The following is a 21,108-nucleotide window of genomic DNA, read 5'->3' as shown; positions in this document are numbered from 1 at the left end:
CTTCACTAGTATAGTTTTGCTGTCTATGTCTTCCTATAATTCCATTAACTTCTCCTCTAAAAATCTGGATGCTATACCACTTGGTGCAAATATGTTTAGTCATGATGTTATTTTGTTTTTGGTGGTGTCTTTTAGCAGGATGTAGTTTCCTTCCTGGTCTCTTTCAATTAGATTTATTTTTGCTTTTGCTTTGTCTGAGATTAGGATTGCTACCCCTGTTTTTATTTTAACTTCAGCTGAAGCATAATATATTCTGCTCCAGTCTTTTACCTTTACTCTGTGTGTATCACCTTTTTAAAATATGTTTCTTGTAAACAATGTATTGTAGGATTATGGTTTTAAACCATTCTTTTATCCCCCACCATTTTATGGGGGGAGTTCATCCCATTCACACTCATAGTTATTACTATCTGTGTCTTTTTCTCCATCCTATTCTAACCCCACACCTGTTCATGCTTGTATTTCTCCCTTCTCCCTTCCCGTCCTCAAAAGGGTTTTACTTTTAACCACCACCTCCCTCATTCTTCTCTCCCTTCTCTCAGCCCCTTCCCTTTTCTTTTACTTTCCCTTTTTCCTTACCACATCTTCTATCTCTTCAAACCTCCCCTCCCCCACCCCTGCCCCAACCTTCTTCCCTCTAACCACCTCTTTCCCCTCCTACTTCCTGCAGGGCAAGTTAGATTTCTGTACTTAACTGAGAATGTTATTCCCTCCTTCAATCAAATCTGATGAGAGTAAAGCTCAAACAATTCTCATCTCCCTCCCTTCTGGCCCTCTACTACAATATGCTTTTGTGCCTCTTTTTTTTTTTTTTATGTGATGTACTTCACCCTTTTTTCCTACTCCTTTCCTCTTCTCCCTTTGAACCCTTTAATTACCTTTTTTATTATTTATTTTTAACACAGTTTATAACACATAAAGCAATTCAAAGTTTTGGTCAGGTGATACTTCTTTTTAAAGCATTTATAATATGGAGCACAAATTTTTTTTTTAAACATTAACCAACTGAGACAGAAATAATATTTATGTTGCTAACTTCACAAGCTCTTGACCTAATTGTCTCCACAGTATTACTAAGAATTAAAGGACCCTAACTTATTGTTGTTGGTCTATAGTCCTATGCCTAATAGCTTAATTTTAGACAACTTCGGATGTTCCCCTACCAATAATCTATACTTGAATAGATCTGGTATTAAGCTTACAAACCTTTTGACCATAGGAAATTGCCATCAAGAATAGAGACATTACAGGGATACAATAGCTCCCCAGTTCCATGTCAATTCCAGGCAGGATTAGGTTATCCACTTGCATTCAGTCAGGCTTAAAGTCTGCCAGGTGTCAGTGGGGAAATTGAGTCAGGAGAATCCCACTTCAGCCCATGCTGAACAGCCACTCTCCCACCGTTGCCTTGAGATCACCTTATGCAGTTCGTACTAGCATCTCATCAGCTTATTGGCATTATGGATGGGAGGCTCAGATCCCCTTTCTTGCTACCCATACCTGGAGTTAGACTCAGAAGAACAGTCACTTAATAGTCCCATAGCATCTAAAAATGGCAAGTTTCAATAACCAGGTTTCAAATATGATTATAGTTGCACTTTGGCTAAGGAACATCTTTTGTGGCAAGTCGTAAGTGGCTTACATGCCTTTCTATACATGTTCTAGTTCCTGATTTAATGGCAATCATAAAATAAAATTTACCATTAAAACCTTGACTTTTCCATCAATGCCAAATTTTACCCAAGGTTACCTTCCTCTAGGAAATTTAGACTGAAATTCTTTTCTCCAGACTAAAGATGTCATTGATTTATTCTCAGTAATTAATTCAGTCTATTGTTTTAATACTAATTGCTTTTACCTCACTTTGTAACATGTCCAATTTTTCTCCCCATCACTCCCCTCCCTCAGCTTCCTAATACCTTGCATTCTGATTACTCCTTCCCTCAATATACCCTCCCCTCCATCACACCCCATCCCTCTGCTATCCCCATCTTCTCTCTTTTCTTGCAGGGCAAGATAAATTTCCATACCCCATTCCCTGTAGTTCTTATTTCCCAATGATATGCAATAACAATTCTCAATATTTGTTTCTAATACTTTGAATTCCAACTTCTCTCCCTCCTCCCCCCCTCCCCAGCCCCACTGAGAAGGGAAGCAATTCAGTAGAGACTAAATATGTGTTCTTTTGTAAAAGACTTCCATAATAATTATGTTGTGTAATACTAATTATATTGCCCTCTGTCCTACCCTATCCCCCCTTATTTTCCCCCCTACAATTGACTTTGTCCCTTCTCGAAAGTGTTTATTTCTAGTGACTCCCTTCTCCCATTTGCCCTCCTTTCTAACATTCCCCTTGCTCCACTTGTCGTCTCCTCTCCTACTTTTCCGTGGTGTGATACAAATTTTGATATCAAATTTAGTGAGCATGTTATTCCCTCCTTCAGCCACATGTGGGGAGAGTAGCTTTATTTTTTTCCCCCTCTCCCCTTCTCCCTTATGTCTTCCATTGAATAATATTTTTCTTATCTCTTTCATGAGTTATAGCCTGACTGTAGTTCTTTGATATTTGAATTATTTCTTTCCAGCTGCCTGCAGTATTTTCTCTGTGACCTGATAATTCTGGAATTTGACAACAATATTCCTTGGTGTTTTCAATTTTTGATCTCTTTCAGGAGGTAATTGGTGGATTGTTTGATGACTATTGTGCCCTCTGGATCTACAACCTCATGGCAGTTTTCCTGTATGATTTTTTGGAAGATAATATCTAGGCTCTTTTTTTCATCATGGCTTTCCAGTAAACCAATAATTCTTATATTTTATGTCCTGGATCTCTTTTCCAGGTCAGTTGTTTTTCCAATGTGGTATTTTACATTTTCTTCTGTTTTTTCATTCTATACATTTTGTTTGACTGACTCTTGATGCCTCATAGGGTGATTAGTTTCTACTTGCTCAATTCTAATTTTTGATGAATTGCTTTCTTCAATTAACTTTTGTACCTCCTTTTTTAAAGAGCTATTTTCTCCACTTAGCTTTTATATCTCCTTATCCATTTGACCAATTTTACTTTTAAGGAACTGATTGTATTTTTAAAATAATTGATCATTTTCCCTTCTACCTCTTTTAATTTGACTTTTAAAATCCTTCTTGAGCTCTTCCAAGAATGCTCCTTGGGTTTGAGCACAGTTTATATTCCTTTTTGAGGTTGCAGATGTGGGTACAATGTCAATGCTGTCCTCTTTTGAATTAATATTTTGTTCTTCCCTGTCCCTGTAGTAAGATTCTATGGTCTTTGGTTTTCTAATTTGCTTCCTGCTAATGGTTATTGCCTTTTTCCTGGCTTTTAGAGTGGAGCTCTCCTTCTGGGACAATGGGGGCTCTGTCCTACATTTCTTGTGCTGTGAGCTTGAGTCATGGTTAATGACTTTCTGTTCTGTGACCTCTGGTTCTGTCAGCTAATATCTATATAATGCTGCATCTTATTTGTGCTGAGCTGGCTGGTGTGTGCCAAGATTGAGACAAGGCGAAGTCTGAGTTTCCCTGGCATTGGACTTAAACTCATGGCATGAAGTGTTGGGAAGGGGTAGTGTGACCACTGGAGGTCTCCCCCTCTCCTAGAGCTGCACTAAACCCATCTGCACTGGTGTCTGTCCAATTCCCCTGCCTGTGCTAAGGCACACCTGGGATCCTGATGTTGGTGCTTACCTGCTCCACCTCCCCTTGGACTTAGGATCTCCTACTCATCTTCTGAGGTTCATCTTGCTGGGATGTTTCCCTTCCTGCACTGGTCCCCTTCAGCCACAGCAAGAGGGACCCTTCCCGGTGGTCTCCATAGCCTGGCAAGCTAAAAAACTGTTGTACCCATTTTTCTGGCTCCACTATTCCAAGATTTTTCCTGGTTCAATATTCTCTGGGTTTTTCAGGGTTAACCAAGGAGGGTAAGCACATTTACAGCTTATTTCACATTTTCCCTACTAGAAGTTCAAGTGGATGACTTTCAAACATTTAGTCTGTGGAGTGATAGCACCAGGAGTAGCTGCTACAGTTGCTACGGGCCCTGCACTTCTCTCTTATCTAGTTCTGCTGCACTCCCATCCCATACTGAGTGGTTTGGGAACCCAAACTCTTGCTGGTGATTCAGCATACCTGGGGCCAATCCTACTCCTCTAGGCCACATCTGTGCTGGTACCTCCTGTATCTCTGTGTTTCCTTAGCCCAGTGTAACAGATCTTTATCATTGATCTTTTCGGCTGTTCTGGGCTGGATATCTACCACAGTCTGCCTCCAATGGATTTTCTGCCACTCTAAAATTCATTCAGATTCACTTCTTAGAGGTGTCTGAAGGAACTTGTGGATGAGTACATGTGAGTCCCTGATTTTACTCAGTCATCTTGGCTCCATCTCCTGGGCACCAGATCTTGCTGGAGTGTTCTAGGTAACCCTATAGTTCCTGGAAGTGTGGCAAGGGGAGGAGACATCCAACTTGGTGCCAGCTGTGGCTATGGTTTATAATGTAACATAACTGGAGTTGTCAAACGTTTGGGCCTCAGGACTGCTTTACATTCTAAAGATTATTGAAGACTTCAATAAGCTTTTGTTTTTGTTGGTTTTATCTAGCAATATTTAACATATTGGCAATGAAAATGTCAGAATTGTTATGAAAATAAGTTTTGACTTCAAGGATTCTTTGAAAGGTTCTTGGGATGTGGTTTTGAGCTCCTAGGGATGCAGGGAGGGGGCACAACTTATCCATACCTGACCAACAATATCTTTATATCATCCCATCAAAATACTTCTCCAGTAGTCATTTAGAAGGCCTCAAATGAAGAGAAGCCTATCAGCTCCAGAGGCAGCCCATTTTACTCTTAGAATGAATTTTTAACATTTCTTTACATTGAACCAGAATCTACTTCTGGAACATGCACTCATTATTTCTAATTCTGCCATCTGGTGCCAAGAACAACTACATGTCTAATCTGTCTTCCATATTATAGACCTTCAAAAACCTGGAGATACTTATTAGGTCCAATCCAATCCAACCCCAAACCTTTTGTTCTTCAGACCAAATAACCTCTGGTCCACCAACTGATGATCATCCTGTAGCATGATCTTGAAGTCATTCACAATCATGCCATCAACAGTTGGCTTGAAAAACCAGCAGGCAAGGCTTTGAGATCATCTAGTTTATCCCAAATTGTTGCTTATATGGTTATTGGGCTATGGAAGCACCAAAACAAGGTGAAGGGGAGGGAGAAACATGAAGTTCAGGCCCACTGCAAATCAGAATTCCACTGGTTGGCAAACATAATATATACTTGCCAGAATGAGAAGAATTGTAGATGAAAGAGTGAGGATAATTTCCCATCATCATACAGGCACCATGTTTCTATAAATGCATGTTATAATGACCAAGGTTTTGATCTGAAGTATTTTTAGGATTTGTAAAGAGACATGCTATCAGATCCCTAAATCTTGATATCAAGTAGAAGTTGGGAAAATGATCTTGGGAGGACAAAAGGATCTGAGGAAATTTTCTCCAGGATGTTGTTCTGAATTAAGAGGTTCTGTCCTTCAAATGTGATGATGTGACATCAGGAGACCATGATATTGCAGATAACTGGAGCTCTGATCCAAAGCAAGGACCTAAGCAGTGTGAATGAAAATTAATAAATACCTTTTAAAAAAATCAACCTCCTGAAACCAGAGAGAAGAACCCTTGGGAATGGTATGGTCAGCAGAGAATGGTTCCAAAGAAGGTCCATGGGCACTGACCATGAAGAACTGCAAAGCAATGGTCATTACCATGAGGAATAAACCAACTCTTGCCCATAAGAAAACCTGAAATTTTACCTGGAAGGGATCTTCCTACATTTGGCTAGATAATATGGCAATGTTCTTTTCCCTAATTCTTCTCATGCCAACACCCCACAGAAATAACTTCTGGAAAATAAGAAATGCAAACTTTTATTATTTTAACGCACATAATGTAGTAGCATGAGAATTAATACATTGACCTACATTGTCTCATCTTCTGAGTCAATGTCTTTCTTTTACCATCTCTGGTCATTGCAGTTTGGTTACTCCATTTATCCCATCATTATATATTGAAAATCATCTGTACTAAGTAGATCGAATTCTGAGTTATTTAGCCAACAGTAATTTAGCAGGAAAGGTGACACTATAATAGAAAAAGTGTTGGACTTGTAGTGAGAAGAGATGCATATTTCAATACCAATTGGTGCACTTACTAACCACATGATAATGAGTAGCTCATTTAGTCTTCTGAGCTTCAGTTTCCTCATTGAAATGAGAATGACACCTGCCATATTCTCAAAAGATTTCTGGGAGGAAATACTTTGTAAATTTTAAAAAAGCTATATAAATGAGTTATCATCATCATCGTTGTTATTCTTAGTATCATTAACAAACAATGAGAGATTGTGTAAACTTCAGAAAAGGAATAATAAGACACGTCATCTCATTATAATGCAGGAACTCTCTGAGCAACTCCAATCTTAGGCTGGCTCATTATGAATATAAGTGAATATTATTTCATCTCCTCACCCTTTGAATATCACTTTGTTAAGACAAGGATATAAATGTCAAAAGTGAATGAGAATAGCTAATATGGATGTTTTTTGATGTCAACAGTACTAGAAATGTGAAAGAGGTCCAGCATCCATTTGGAATCTTATTCTCTTTAATTAGAAAACTTATTCCTTTCAATGGAATCTCTTTCCCACCTCTTCTCCTTTTCCACTGAGAAATAAAGAAAAACAAATCCTATTATAATCATACATAGTTAAATGAAACTTATTTGCACATTGCCCAAATTTTAAAAAGTGAGACTCATCTCAATGTGTGCTCTGAATTTATCACATCTGTGATTAGGAGGTGCGCAACATGCTTTATCACTTTTTGAAGTGTGGTTAATCATTGTGTTGTTTAGAGTTCTTAAATCTTTCAGAGATGTTTGTTTTTTACAATAGTGCTGCCATTGTATAAATTGTTCTCCTAGGACTAATCATTTCAGTTTGAATCAATTCCTACAAGTCTTCCCAGTTTTCTAGGAAACTATCCCCTTCATAATTTCTTATAGTACCATGTACAATAGTATTCCTTCATATTCATATACAATAATTTCCTTAGTCATTTCCTAAGTGATGTGAACTTTCTCAGTTTCTAATTCCCTGGCACCACAAAAAGAACTGCTATAGTGTTTTTAGTAAATCTGGGTCGTTCTCCTTTTTATAAATCTCTTTAGGGGTATAAATATAGCAATGATATTGATGAGTCAAAGAATATCAACATTTTCATAGCTTGGTGGCATAATTCCAATTTGCTTTCTAGAATGACCTGAATTTCCTCAAGAGTGCATTCATGTACGTGTTTTCCCACAGTCCTTCCAGCATTTTTCATTCTTTTTTTGTCAGTTTTGCAGTCTGATAGGTATGAAATGGAACTTCAGAGTTGTTTCAATTTGGACTTCTAAAATTATTAGGGCATGTGCATCTCACTTAAAGTGAGAATGCTCTAGGACCTTAACCTGAAAGGACCCGGGTCTTATCCTGGGCCATCTCCAGCCATCCTGATGAATACTGGGTAACTGAATCCAGATGGTTCAGGACAAGAAAGTGAGGTTGGTGACCTTGCATAGCCTTCCCTCACTCAATCTTGATGTCATGGTCCTCCTCAAGAATGAAGGACAACCAAAGCACCACCTCCACCACCACCACAACAACAATGGTTATTAATAGCTTGGACATTTTTCCTCTGGAAAATTCCCATTTCCTTTGAATATATTACTTGGAAAATTGTTCTTATTCTTATATATTTTAATTAGTTTACTATCTATCTTAGAAATGAGACCTCTAGTGGAGAAATGTGGTGCAAAGATTTTTTTTCTCATTTACTGTTTTTTTTTTTTTCTAATGTCAGTTGCCCTGTTTCTGCTTACACAAAAACTTTAAAATTTTAGGTAAGCAATATTGTCCATTTTGGTACACAGTTTTTAAAGAAAAGTAATGGGGAGTGATGCTGAATTTCCAGTACAAGCTTTGCTCTGTACTCCTTCCTTTCCTCATAAGCTTGGTAGAAGAGTTCCCAATGCAGTAACAGAACTATTTTTCTCTATTTTCATACAAAAGAAGACCGATTCCTTCATTTTCAGATCAACCTGGTCATTTCTCACAATAAATGATTGACAATTATCTTTATTCTTGAAGACTTGAGTTGTACAACTGATTCAGGATAGCTGAGTATTAAATGAGGATTAATAGAAGTTAGAGTATAGAGTATAAGATGGTTTTCACTAAGTTCCTTAAAATTCAAATAAGTCTTGAATGGTAGAAACTGCTGATTTCAAGATATCCACGATTCTTTCGATGAATTTATTTTGACTCACAACCTCCTCTCTGGCAGCTCTTTGCTTATTTGCGTAGAATTCATCTTTTTCTGCAAGTTCTCTATCCATTTTTTCTTTTCTTTCTTTTTTCTCTAGTTCCTCTTTTAAGTTTTTGATTTCCTCTTCATATTCCTTTCTTATTTTATTTTTCACTCTTTCCAGCTCTTGCATGTGGGATCTTTTCAGTGCTTCAACTTGTTTCTGAATCTCCTTTTCTGCCAGTTGATACATCTGGTTTGTGTAGAAAGAGCCTCCATTCTTCTGTGTTACTTGGTCCACTAAGCTCAGAAGCTCTGTTAGCTGGGCCTCTTGCTCATTTCCAGTTGCCCGGTTGTTGAAAGCACAGTATCTGCAATCAAACTGGCCTATCAGATCTTTCAACGCTTCATTCCTAGTTTCACATAAGTATTGTGTCAAGTCAATATCTTCCAGATCATCCTTCCGGGTCAATAAGAGGATCATATGTTCCTTGGCTTTGGAACCAAAAATTCCCAAGATCTTCTCTACTGCATCTTGCTCCTCCTTAGTATAACGACTGAGTGGCACCACCAGGATGATAGCATGAGGCCCAGGTGAGGACATAATGAGGCAGTGGTTAATCTCCTTTGATGTATCCACATCAGACACGTAAGTATCAAAAATCCCAGGAGTATCCACAACTACAATTTCTCTCTCCTTCCACAATCTGGTTCTTTTCTCACAGTTCTTGGTCACTGACTTTGCTGCTACTCTTGACTCAAATACCCTTTGTCCCAGGATGCTGTTCCCTGTTGCACTTTTCCCAGCTCCTGTTTTACCCACCAGGACAAGTCTCAGTTGATTTTTGCTGGGGTCTTGGTTTCCATAACCTGAGATGTGAGTAATGAGAGTGAGAGGGTTAAGTTCTACCTTCAATTGCTATCCTTTCAGTCTCTCTTCCCACTCATTATAGCCATGTATTGGCTCTTAGCTTCAGCCTCAGAATCACATGCATTCTGACCTTAGGTCCTTCTCCAGCAAGAAGCATGCTAAAACTCTGGCTCAGCAACAGGTTCACCTTACAATTTTCTGGGGACATATAGTATTGGGTCTTTTGCTGATCTACCCATCCTGTATACCTCACATGTTTCCATTTAATAACTTAATTCACAGAGTTATAAGAAATAAATGAGGTATTGTATATAAAGCATGTCACCAGCCTTAAAGTAGTCTATAAATTTCAGTTATTATTTTTATTTTGGGGGTTATTATTCCATCTACCCTCCCATTACTTTTGAAAATACATAGAACTGTGCCTCTGGGGATATTAAGAAATAATCTTTTAACAATATTTAAGTCTGAAATTCTTGGTTTGACTTAAAAGAAAGGCCCAATCTGTTTGTTTTCTAATTTTTAAAATTGTTTTCAATTTGTGGTTTTTAAAATTTTTTGAGTTCCAGTTTCTTTCTCTGCCTCCCTCCCATTCTTCCTGCTTGAGAAGGTAAGCAATTTTATACAGATAAAACGTGTCATTTTTGCAAAACATTCCCATATTAGCTGCATTATGAAAGAAGATACAGGTTAAAAATACAAGAAAAATAAAATTTAAAAGTTTGATTCAATCTGCATTCAATCTATATCCATCAGTTCTTTCTCTGAAGGTGAAGCATTTTAAATTAAGTGTTCTTTAGTATTTTCTTGGATCATCATATTACTGAGAAAAGCTAAGTCATTCACAGTTGATGATCTTATAACAATGGTGTTACTGTGTACAGTGTTCTTATTCTGCTCACTTCATTTTGCACATTTATACGTATTACCAGGTTTTTAGGAGAGCATCTTGCTTTTCATTTCTTATAGTACAATTATATTCCATCACAATTATGTACCACAAGTTGTTTAGCCATTCCCCAACTGATGGGCATCCCCTCAATTTCTAATTCTTTGACACCACAAAAAGAGCTGCTATAAATATTTATATATATATTTCTTTTTTATATATCTTTGGGTTACTAGTAGTGACATTGTTGGGTGAAAGGGTATATACAGTTTTATAGCCTTTGGGGCATAGTTCCAAATTGCTCTCCAGAATAATTGGATCAGTTCACAACTCTACCAGCAATGCATTAGTGGCCCAATTTTTCCATATTCCCTCTAACATTTGTCATATCAGGAAGTTTTCTTCGATGATTTTTTGAAATGAGATGTTGAGCTACTTTTTTTTATCATGTTGTTATTATTCAGTCAATTTTCAGTTATGTCATACTTTGTGACCCCATTTGGAATTTTGTTGGCATGATACTGGAGTGGCTTTCCACTTCTTCTCCAGCTTACTTTAAAAATGAGGAACCTGAGCCAAATAGGGTTAAATGATTTACCTAGGGTCACACAGCTTGTAATTGTCAGAGGCAGGATTTGAACTTCTACTGCCCTGTGCTCCAGTCTTTGAGCAACCACAAGCACTCTTCTCTATATTAGAACTGTGACCAGGACTTTTGTATTCTTTGATTACAGGTGCTAGTGAGCTAGTGCTGCCCTTAGCTCTAGGACTATAACTGACTACTGTGTATGCAAAACGCAACAGAGTCCTGCACTCAGTGCCAACAAATGATTCCTTATAATCTCCTGATGAGTTGTCCAACCCTCTTACCACCTGTAGGCTGAGAACTCTTTTTTTTTTTTTTATTAAACTTTTAACATTTATTTTCACACAATTTTGGGTTACAAATTTTCTCCCCTTTTTTCCCCCTCCCCCCCCAAACCCAAGTTTTCTAATTGCCCCTGTGACCTATCTGCTCTCTCCTCTATCCTCCCTCCCTGCCCTTGTCTCCGTCTTCTCTTTGTCCTGTAGGGCCGGATAGCTTTCTTGACCCCTTAACCTGTGTTTCTTGTTACCCAGTGGTAAGAACATTACATTTGGTCCTAACACTTTGAGTTCCAACTTCTTTAGCTCCCTCCCTCTCTACGACTTCCCCTTGGAAGACAGGCAGTTCAATATAGGCCATATCTGTTTAGTTTTTCAAATGATTTCCATACTAGTTGTGTTGTATAAGACTAACTATATTTCCCTCCATCCTGTCCTGTCCCCCATTACTTCTATTTTCTTATGGTCCTTTCCCTCCCCATGAGTGTCGACCTCATATTGCATTCTCCTCCCCATGCCCTCCCTTCTATCCTCCCCCCCTTCCTGCTTGTGCCCCTGTCCCCCACTCTCCTGTATTGTGAGATAGGTTTTCCTATCAGAATGAGTGTGCATTATATTCTTTCCTTTAGTGGAATGTGATGAGAGTAGATCTCATGTTTTTCTCTTGCCTCCCCTCTTTATCCCACCACTAATAAGTCTTTTGCTTGCCTCTTTTATGAGAGATAATTTGCCCCATTCCATTTCTCCCTTTCTCCTCCCAATATTTCTCTCTCACTGCTTGATTTCATTTTTTTTTTTTAGTATATGATCCCATCCTCTTCAATTCACTCTGTGCACTCTGTCTCTATGTGTGAATGTGTGTGTGCATGTGTGTGTGTGTGTACTCCCACCCAGTGCTCAGATACTGAAATGTTTCAAGAGTTATAAATATTGTCTTTCCATGTAGGAATTTAAACAGTTCAACTTTAGTAAGTCCCTTATGATTTCTCTTTGCTGTTCGCCTTTTTATGGTTCTCTTCATTCTTGTGTTTGAAAGTCAAATTTTCTTTCCAGCTCTGGTCTTTTCATCAGGAAAATTTGAAAGTCTTCTATTTCATTGAAAGACCATTTCTTCTCCTGAAGTATTATACTCAGTTTTGCTGGGTAGGTGATTCTTGGCTTCAGTCCTAGTTCTTTTGACTTCTGGAATATCCTATTCCATTCCCTTCTATCCCTCAATGTAGAAGGTTCCAGATCTTGTACTATCCTGATTGTATTTCCACAATACTTGAATTATTTCTTTCTAGCTGCTTGCAATATTTTCTCCTTCACCTGGGAATTCTGGAATTTGGCCACAATGCTCCTAGGAGTTTCTCTTTTTGGATCTCTTTCATGCGGTGTTCTGCAGATTCCTTGAATATTTATTTTGCCTTCTGGTTCTAGAATCTCAGGGTAGTTTTCCTTGATAATTTCGTGGAGGATGATGTCTAGGCTCTTCTTTTGATCATGGTTTTCAGGTAGTCCCAGAATTTTTACATTGTCTCTCCTCATTCTATTTTCCAGGTCAGTTGTTTTTCCAATAAGATATTTCACATTATCTTCCATTTTTCGAATCTGCGCGGTATGTTCTGAGATATCTGTCTTTCTCGAAAAGTCCAAAGCTTCCATCTGTACCATTCCAGATTTGAGAGATCTATTTTCTTCAGTAAGCTTTTGAATCTCCTTTTCCATTTGGTTAATTCTGCTTTTGAAAGCATTCTTCTCCTCATTGGCCCCTTGCACCTCCCTTGCCAGCTGAGTTAGGCTAGTTCTCAAGGTGCCAATTTCTTCAAGATTTTTTTGGTTCTCCTTTAGCAGGGAGCTGATCTGTTTTTCATGCTTCTCCCTCATCCCTCTCATTTCCCTTCCCAGTCTTTCCTCCATCTCTCTAACGTGATTTTCAAAATTCCTCTTGAGCTCTTCCATGGCCCGAGCCCATTGGGTGGGCTGGGACAGAGGATCCTCGATTTCTGTGTCTTTGCCTGATGGCAAGCATTGTTCCTCCCCATCAGAAAGGAAGGGAGGAAGTTTTTTTTCTCTGATAAAGTACCCTTCAATAGTTTATTTCTTTTCCCTTTTCTTGGCATTGTCTCCACCTAGTGGCCTGACCTCTGAATGTTCTCCTCACACCCACCTCGCCTCCTGGTCCTCCCAGCCAGCATTTGGAGACTGAGATTCAAATGCTGCTTCCTGCTTTAGGATTTTTGGCGGGGGCAGGGCTGTTATTCAGTGTTAAATTAAGTTCAGGTGCTGAGGTCAGGGGCAGGGCCGCCTCTCTGGCTCAATTCCCTCAGGGGGTTTATGCACAGACCTTCCACAATGGATCCAGGCTCCCGTCCATTTGGGGAGCCCCCGTCCGCAGCCGTCTCTCAGCCCCCACCTCTCGGGGGGGCCCGAGCTATGGGGGCACCTCACTCCCCTCTCAACCCGCCAAAGAGACTCTCTCACCTACCCCCGTCAGTCACCTGTTGGTGGGGGGCCCGTGCAGCTGCTGAAGATCCCGCCTCCGGATCCCTCTCAGAACTTTGTCTCTAGGAGCCGCGGCTGCTGTCGCTGCCGCAGGTCCGGGCTGGGCACCGTGTCTGCAGCGCGACGGACCTTTTGCGAGAGGTTTGCCAGTCCCTCTGTGGGTGTGGGGACCCGCGTGGCCACTGGAGACTCCATTCCGCAGCCCTCTCGGATCTCTTTCCCACAGTGTCGCTGCCGCGGCAGGGCTGCTCTCCTCTTCCCGCCCCGGCGCCCAGTCCCTGGCGCGAAGGTCCCCCCGCGAGAGGTTTGCAGGTCTCTCTGGAACAGAAATCTCCCTCGCTCCAATATTCCGTGGTCTCTGGGTGCAGAATTTGCCCTGGGTTAGTCCTCTCTGTCGTTCTGTGGTTTGTGGGTTCGGAGCTATGTGTATGTGCGTCTTTCTACTTCGCCATCTTGGCTCCGCCCCCTAGGTTGAGAACTCTTAAAGTTATTGTTATTGCTGCTATGAACTGCCTCCAAGATCTGGTGCTAGCACTCTGGTTCAGCCTACACTGAATGGTCTCTATGCTTGATTAAAGTGATTGTTGACCTCTCAAGTTGCTTTCCTTTTAGAAAAGCAGATCAAAAAACCTGTGATAGCAGGCCCTCCTCTGTATGTTGGGGTCCTTGCTTTTACATTAACACATCCAGATCATTCCAAAGTTGTCAGTAAAACTTTAAAGTTAACACATCTACATCATCTCAACATCATCAAAATTTGATGTTATGTTGTCCTTATTCCAGACTTCTGGAGCTTCTCTTAATTTTGTATATAACAGGACCACAAGGCCCTAACAAAAAAGCCTAGGTGGTTTCTCCTGAATCAGTGCATATTACCAGAATGTGTTACTTGGATACAGTCTAACGGACTTTGTAGATCTTCATGGAGGAATTGTGGGTGACAGGGAGGTGGCTGTGTTTTTCCCTCCTACTCCATTATATTTGCCCCACTTCTTAGCAAATTAATCAATCACAAAGCATAAGTGTAATCTTCAGGGGTTAGCTATTTTAGATGTTTTTTAATTCTCATTTATTGCTCTGATATAACATCTTTACCACCAAAGACTTGACCAATTACATAATGTATTCATGCATTCATTTATCCATTCATTCACATATACATAGTATGTCTTGGTTTGGATCTGTTCTGGAACGTTATGATCCAGCTAACCAAAAATTCACTGAAGAAAATAACTCCTTAAAAAATAGAACTGGCCAGATAGAAAAGGAGGTTTGAAAGCTCATTGCAGAAAATCCTTAAAAATTACAGTTGGGGGAGGCTGAATCATAATGGTCTCTCCAAGGCAGGGGTTTGCCTAAACTCTCCCTAAAATCCCTCTGAACATCTTTAAATAATGCCTGAAATCAAATTCTGGAATAACAGAACCCGCAAAAGATCACAGTAAAATAATTTTCCAGCCCAAGATAATTTAGACGGTCGTCAGGAAAGATCTGTTGCAGCAAGGTGGGAATGGAGTACAGTCCAGTGTAGGCTGTGCCTGTGCAGGCCAGGCCCCAGCAAACCAGGAGTAGTTGCTGGGAGTGAGTGAATCAGCAGAGCCAGCAGCTGTTTCTGGAGTTCTCAACCCAGAGATGGTAGGGGAATAGAATAGCTGGTTAGAAGATTACAAGGGTCTCTTTGCTGGGAGTGGGGCTAGGATTTTGTTTCTTTGGTCATACTCAGATCCAGATTACAGTCCTGGGTGGCAGTTCTCGGATGAGGAGGAGCCCTGGCACATAAGAGCTTGCTGCTGCCAGGGAATGGGGACCCTAGTCACAATTCCAAAGCAGAAAAAAATGCTTATGATTGCATACTGGCCAGGGGAGAAGTAAGCACACCTTTCCTTAGATCATACCACCTTGGAAGAACAGAAAACTTACAGCTTCCTAGAAGTATTTCTGAAAACAGCTGGACAAAATCCCTGAATCTTGTGAAAGTGTGTCCTTCAAGCTGGAAGCAGAACCCCACTTTAGCAAAGTGTTAAAAGTCAAAAAATAGGCAAGAAAGTGAGAAAACAACAGAAAAGTATCCTGATTATGGAAAGTTACTATGGTGACAGGAAAGATTGAAACACATACCAGAAGAAGACAACTAAGTCAAAGTTCCTGTATCCAAAACCTTAAAGAAAAATATAAATTAGCCACAGTAAAGAAAGCATAAAACTTAGCAGCTTCTGCATGAAAAGACTAGAGGGCTTGGAATATGATGTTCCAGAGGCCAAAGGGGCTAGGATGACAAAGTAATCTACCCAATAAGACTGAAAATAATCCTCCAGGGGAAAATATGAACATTCAATTTAATAGAAGACTTTCAAGTGTTCCTGATGAGAAGACCAGAGCTTAATAGAATATTTGATTTTCAAATATCAGGCTCAAGAGAAGCATATAAAGATAAATAGGAAGATAAAATCATAAGGGACTTGATAAGGTTAAATTTGTTTACATTCCTATATGGGAAGATGATACTTATAACTCATAAGAACTTACTCAGTATTAGAGCAGTTAGGAGTATATAAAGACAAAGGGCATAGGTCTGAATTGAATATGATGGGGTGATATTTAAAAAAATACAATTAAGGAATGAGAAAAAAGAATGTACTTGGAGAAAGGGAAAGAAAGAGGTAGAATGGGGTAAATTATTTCATATAAAAGAGGAAAGAATATTTCCATACTCTGGCCCAAGATCAGAACATAATGGGTCCAAATTATACTTAAAGAGTGATATAAACAAATTAGGAGAAAATTCACTTTGTTACCTATCAAATATATGGGCAGGAGAAAAATTTGAGACCAAAAAATATAGAGAGCATTATAAAATGTAAAATGGATAATTTTGATTGCATAAAATTTAAAAGTTCTTGTGCAAATTCAATGCAAGAGAAATTAGAAGGAAAGCAGAAAACTAGAAGAAAAAAAATTATAGCAAGGATCTCTGATAAAGACCTCATTTCTCATATGCGTAGAAACTTGATTCAAATTTATAAAAACACAAGTCATTCAAGTGATAAATGGTCAAATGATATAAACTGGCAGTTTTCAGACAAAGAAATCAAAGCTATCTATAGTCATATAAAAATGCTGTAAATCACTGTTGATTAGAGAAATGCACATTAAAACAACTATAAGGTACTACCTCACACCTATCAGATTGGCTAATATGACAAAAAAAGGAAAATGATAAATGTTGAAATGGATGTGGGAAAACTGCAGCATTAATGCAACGTGGGTGGGGTTGTGAACTGATCCAAGTCTTATGGAGAGCAATTTGAACTATGCTCCAGAGGCTATAAAAATGGCCATGACCTTTGATACACCAATATCACTGCTAGGTCTATATCCCAAAGGGATTAAAAGGTGTGCAGGGATCTATTTGTACAAAAATATTTATAGCAGCTCTTTTTGTGGTAGTTAAGAATTGGAAATTGAGAGGATGTCCATCAATTGGGGAATGACTGAGCAAGTTATGCTATATGATTTTAATAGAATATTATTGTGCTATAAGAAATGACAAGCAGCATGATTTCAGAAAAACGTGGAATGAATTACAAGAAATGATACAAAGTGAAGTGAACAGAACCAGGAGAAAACTGTAAGCAGTAACAGAAATATTGTATGATGAATAATTCTGAATGACTTAGCTGTTCTCACCAATACAATGATCCAAGACAATCCCAAGGGATTCATGATGAAAAATGCTGTTCACCTCCAGAGAAAGAATCAATGTTGTCTGAATACAGACTAAAGCATTCTGTATCTTCTATCCTTTCTTCTTTCTTCCTTCCTTTCAAATCTTCTGTACAAAATAACTAACATTTTTTACATGATTTCACATGAATAACCTACATTATATTGCTCACCCTCTCAGAAAAGGAGGAGGGCAGGGAGGAAGGCAAAATATTTACAACACAAAACAAAAAAAGAGTATTAGAATTGTTTTTATACATAATTGGGAATATAAAATATTAAAAAAAGAATTCAGCTAGGAATGAAAAGTTTTTTGAATTTCAGAAGGGGTCTATATTTCTTGCCCTGTAAGCTACACTCTTCCTGTGTTGCCAACACAGATATAATTACTTTTTTCTTCTAGGGCAAAAGAAGTTAATGTCAGAGCAGAACACAGAGCAGTCAGATTGGGTGAAGAAAATGGATGATCCCCTTCCCTTTCTCCCCTAACCTCTTTTGGGTACAAAAGCTTTTATACACCTCCCAGGGTTTTTGTCTTCTCATAGGAATGAGAACTAATAGGAAAATGCAAGATGTGAGGCATTGACATAAGGTTATTCAGATCACCACAGGAAAGAAGGGTACTCCTTGATGCTGTCATGGAGGGAAAAGCCCTGTCTGTCCCAGAGGGAAAGGAAAAGATGCCAAACTGAGGGAACAATGGAAAATGGAAGATGCCATTCAGAGCAGCTGTTGTCTCATTAGAAAGGGAACACGATCTCAGTTGCCAAAAAAGCAATGGGAACCCTATCCTACTTCAATCACCTTCTCTTCCAGTGCTGTCCTCGGGAGTCCTGGGCTGCTGCTCACCATGGCTTGACCCATCGCTCATCTTGTCGAGAATCTTTCCACAATATTCTGCTGCCTTTTTGTGCAACTTCTGTAGACAAAGAATTTCTGAAGTCATTGCTAATTGTGGTGAAGTGAAAAAGAGACTCCAACTCAGAATCAGAAGATTTGGGTTCTGGTGCCAGGTTTGTCTTAAACTGCTGTTTATGACCCTGGCCAAGACATTGCCCGTTCCTTGGCTTATATCCTCATCTGTAAAATGGGGAGTTTAGATTAGAGAAACTCTAGAGTTCTTTTCTGGTCATTATAACATCCTCTGGTTCTAGGACTCCATAAATAAACAGAAGAATGGTCCTTCAACCTGCTTCTCTAGGGGAATGTTTATTGGTATCTTTGGATGATTTGTGGGGACAGGGAGAGGAGAGATGAGAAAGGAACCAGAGAGATCTCAATTCCCTGAAACTCAGACATAGCCTTCACATTTTATTGGAACCTATGGTTTCCTTTTTCATGACAAGTTGCCCAGTGTTTAGAACTGAGGCCAAATTCATGGGCTCATTCCCAGTGGGAGGGGGTGTAGAGGGAATGAAGAAAGCACCTGTTTGTGGTCATAGGTTGAATCACTTTATCTAGACCAGCTATTTCATACACTTTGCCATCAGTTTTGAGTGATAGCATGAACATTTCAATGCAAACCCATTCCCACTACTGAAGACACAACTCTTACTGTCTTTATATAAGAAAAGCAACCTAAGTTTTGAACAGGATCCATGACTTTCACTGGGGGTAGGGAACTACTATGCCTCATTTCTGCCAGACTACTTTCCAGTTTTCTCAGATTTTTAAAAATCAAATAGACTAGATAAGGGAGAATCAGAAACAATGAAACTTAACATTCCAGGGTTGGATAAATCAGTAAACAAAAATTAAATAGGAAAAATTCCTTATTTGACATAAACTACAACAAATTCTAAATGTTATTCACTTTCATATTAAAAATCATCTAGCAAAAGTTACCTCTAGCAATGCAGGTCAGTACCTGCTCTTCAACTTGTAGCCTTAGAAAGCTACCTGGAGCATTGGGAGGTTAAGTGAGTTGCCCAAGATCACCCAGCCAGTATGTGTCAGAGACAGGTCTTAAAATTCTTGTCCCAAGTCTCTCTGTCTCTGAGGCCAGTCCTCCATCCACTATTGCACATTGGCTCTCATTACCTTCTTTGGGGATTTATATACACATGTACACACATGTATAATACAGAATATACAGATACATAAATACATTCATGCACATATACATCTTAAGTTGCCTTATTCAGTCATATCTGACTCTTTGTGACCCTATCTAGGATTTTCTTGGCAAAGATACTAGAGTGGTTTGCCGTTTTCTCCTCCAGCTTATTTTATATATGAATAACTGAGGCAGAGTTAAGTGACTTGCCCAGGGTCACACAGCTAGTAAGTATCTGAGACCTGATTTGAACTCATAAAGATGAGACTTCCTGACTTCAGGCCTGCCATTCTATCCACCTAGCTGCCCACATATATGTATATATGGATACACACATATGCAATTTTCTTTTTCATGAATAGTGCAGAGTTGTAAACCAGGTAAGCCTGGTCATAGGATCATAATCCTAGAACTGGAAGGATACTCAGTATCATCTAGTTGTATGTATTACTTTTATAGAGGAGGAAACTGAGGCCCCCAGAAGTCACTTTCCTGAGGTCACACAGTAGCTCTACTATAGATATTTTTTAAAAATGCTTTTTATTGATATCTCTTGTCATTACATCCTGAGCAGAATAAAACTTTAAGAACTGTAGTGTAGGCTTACTATGTTCATATTTTGCCTTTGGTGTTTTGAAGGTTAAAGTTTTGTCAGTAAAGAAATAAATAACAAAAACATTATTGAATGGACAAATATCACTTTTCTAATTTAGTTGTGAATAATTCAAGGTTTCTGAATAGAGTTAATAGACAAAGGAGTATATCTACCATCTGGTTCATTGGGTGTTGGGGGAAAGGAGCCAGTCCTGGTCTATCTTGAAATCTAATCTCCTTCACTCATCACTTATGTGATCTTAAATAAGTACCCAACTGGTCAATGTCTTCATTTCCCCAAATGAATCCAACAGGGATAATATGATAAAGTGATGAACTAAGGGGAGGGTGCATTCTGAATAGACACTGCCTATAATGTGGGCATTGCTACATTTCTCCTTTGCTGTATCTGAGTAGTAGTTTATGGCATATGATGATGCCAACATTTGTCTTCAGGTCTCTGGATTAAAAAACATTTGGGGGCACAAAACTGCTAAACATTCAGTTCTTCTTCACTGTGGTCTCAAATCACTTTCTTGTGATTTGAATCTGAGCACGTCTAGAAATCATTTTGAAGAACACTTCGGCTAGAGACAACAGGCCTGGTTTCAGTTTCTCTCACCCACGTCCCCTCAAGAATAGTCCTCACTCACAAACTGGCAAAGTACGAAAGGATGATCACTCACCTGAGAAAGGATTGTCCTCTGGAAGTCAACCCTGGGCCTCTTGGAGGGAGTGGGGACTCAGCCAACACACATATACTTCACCCCGACTCAACAGGAACCAAAGCTGAGCAAGGAGAGAAACAAAGTAGACTGTTTGAGAAGGGCAGGTTTGACCCCTAGACAGAACATTGAACCCCCCTTCCCAAGAGGTGTCGCCAATCAGTCACCTGGCCAGTCTGGGCACTGTGCCTTTACCAAAATGCATAGCCTTCTCCTTCCTCCTCACTGAGCTGCGTTTTGGGGTCAGTGTTGGTGTGAGTTGTGCCTGGAACCTGGGTGTGTGTGAGCAGTAGAAGTCAAATGGAAAATGAAAGTTGTCTGACTTAAGGACTGCCTATTTCCTGACACTGGGGCGATTAAGAGAAAGAAAGGTCTAAGATTACCTCATGGGGTGTGCTCATGCCATATGCTTAAGAGCCCTTTTGAGCCAAGAGGATTCCTGAGCTGAGGAACCAGGAGAAAGTCTTGTACTAGGCACAAAACACTCCTCTGGAGTAACATGTAGTCAACTCTTAATTAT

General features: G+C 39.4%; 1 protein-coding gene across 1 annotated transcript; it reads right to left on the bottom strand.

The window, feature by feature from the left end:
- Positions 1–5,945: 5,945 nt before the first annotated feature.
- On the bottom strand, positions 5,946–20,908 carry LOC140533020 (GTPase IMAP family member 4-like). The gene is made up of 4 exons (XM_072652277.1): positions 20,756–20,908; positions 20,550–20,652; positions 18,018–18,132; positions 5,946–9,249 (listed from the first exon to the last, which is right to left on the bottom strand). The coding sequence occupies exons 3-4, from the start codon at positions 18,082–18,084 to the stop codon at positions 8,318–8,320; spliced, it is 999 nt and encodes a 332-aa protein (XP_072508378.1). The 5' UTR covers positions 18,085–18,132; positions 20,550–20,652; positions 20,756–20,908; the 3' UTR covers positions 5,946–8,317.
- Between the last annotated feature and the right edge of the window lie 200 nt (positions 20,909–21,108).

Source organism: Notamacropus eugenii, chromosome 3 (genome assembly GCF_028372415.1).
Source record: "Notamacropus eugenii isolate mMacEug1 chromosome 3, mMacEug1.pri_v2, whole genome shotgun sequence".
NCBI lineage: Eukaryota > Metazoa > Chordata > Mammalia > Diprotodontia > Macropodidae > Notamacropus > Notamacropus eugenii.
The sequence above is the reverse complement of the archived record's forward strand: the minus strand, read 5'-3'. Positions and strand labels throughout refer to the sequence as shown.

Bases quoted from the DNA above. Each gene is read 5' to 3' on its own strand.
- LOC140533020 (XM_072652277.1), bottom strand. From the start codon at position 18,084: ATGAGCGATGGGTCAAGCCATGGTGAGCAGCAGCCCAGGACTCCCGAG. The intron at 9,250-18,017 runs GTGATTGAAGTA...CTCACATCTCAG, and splicing joins GGACAGCACTGGAAGAGAAG to GTTATGGAAACCAAGACCCC.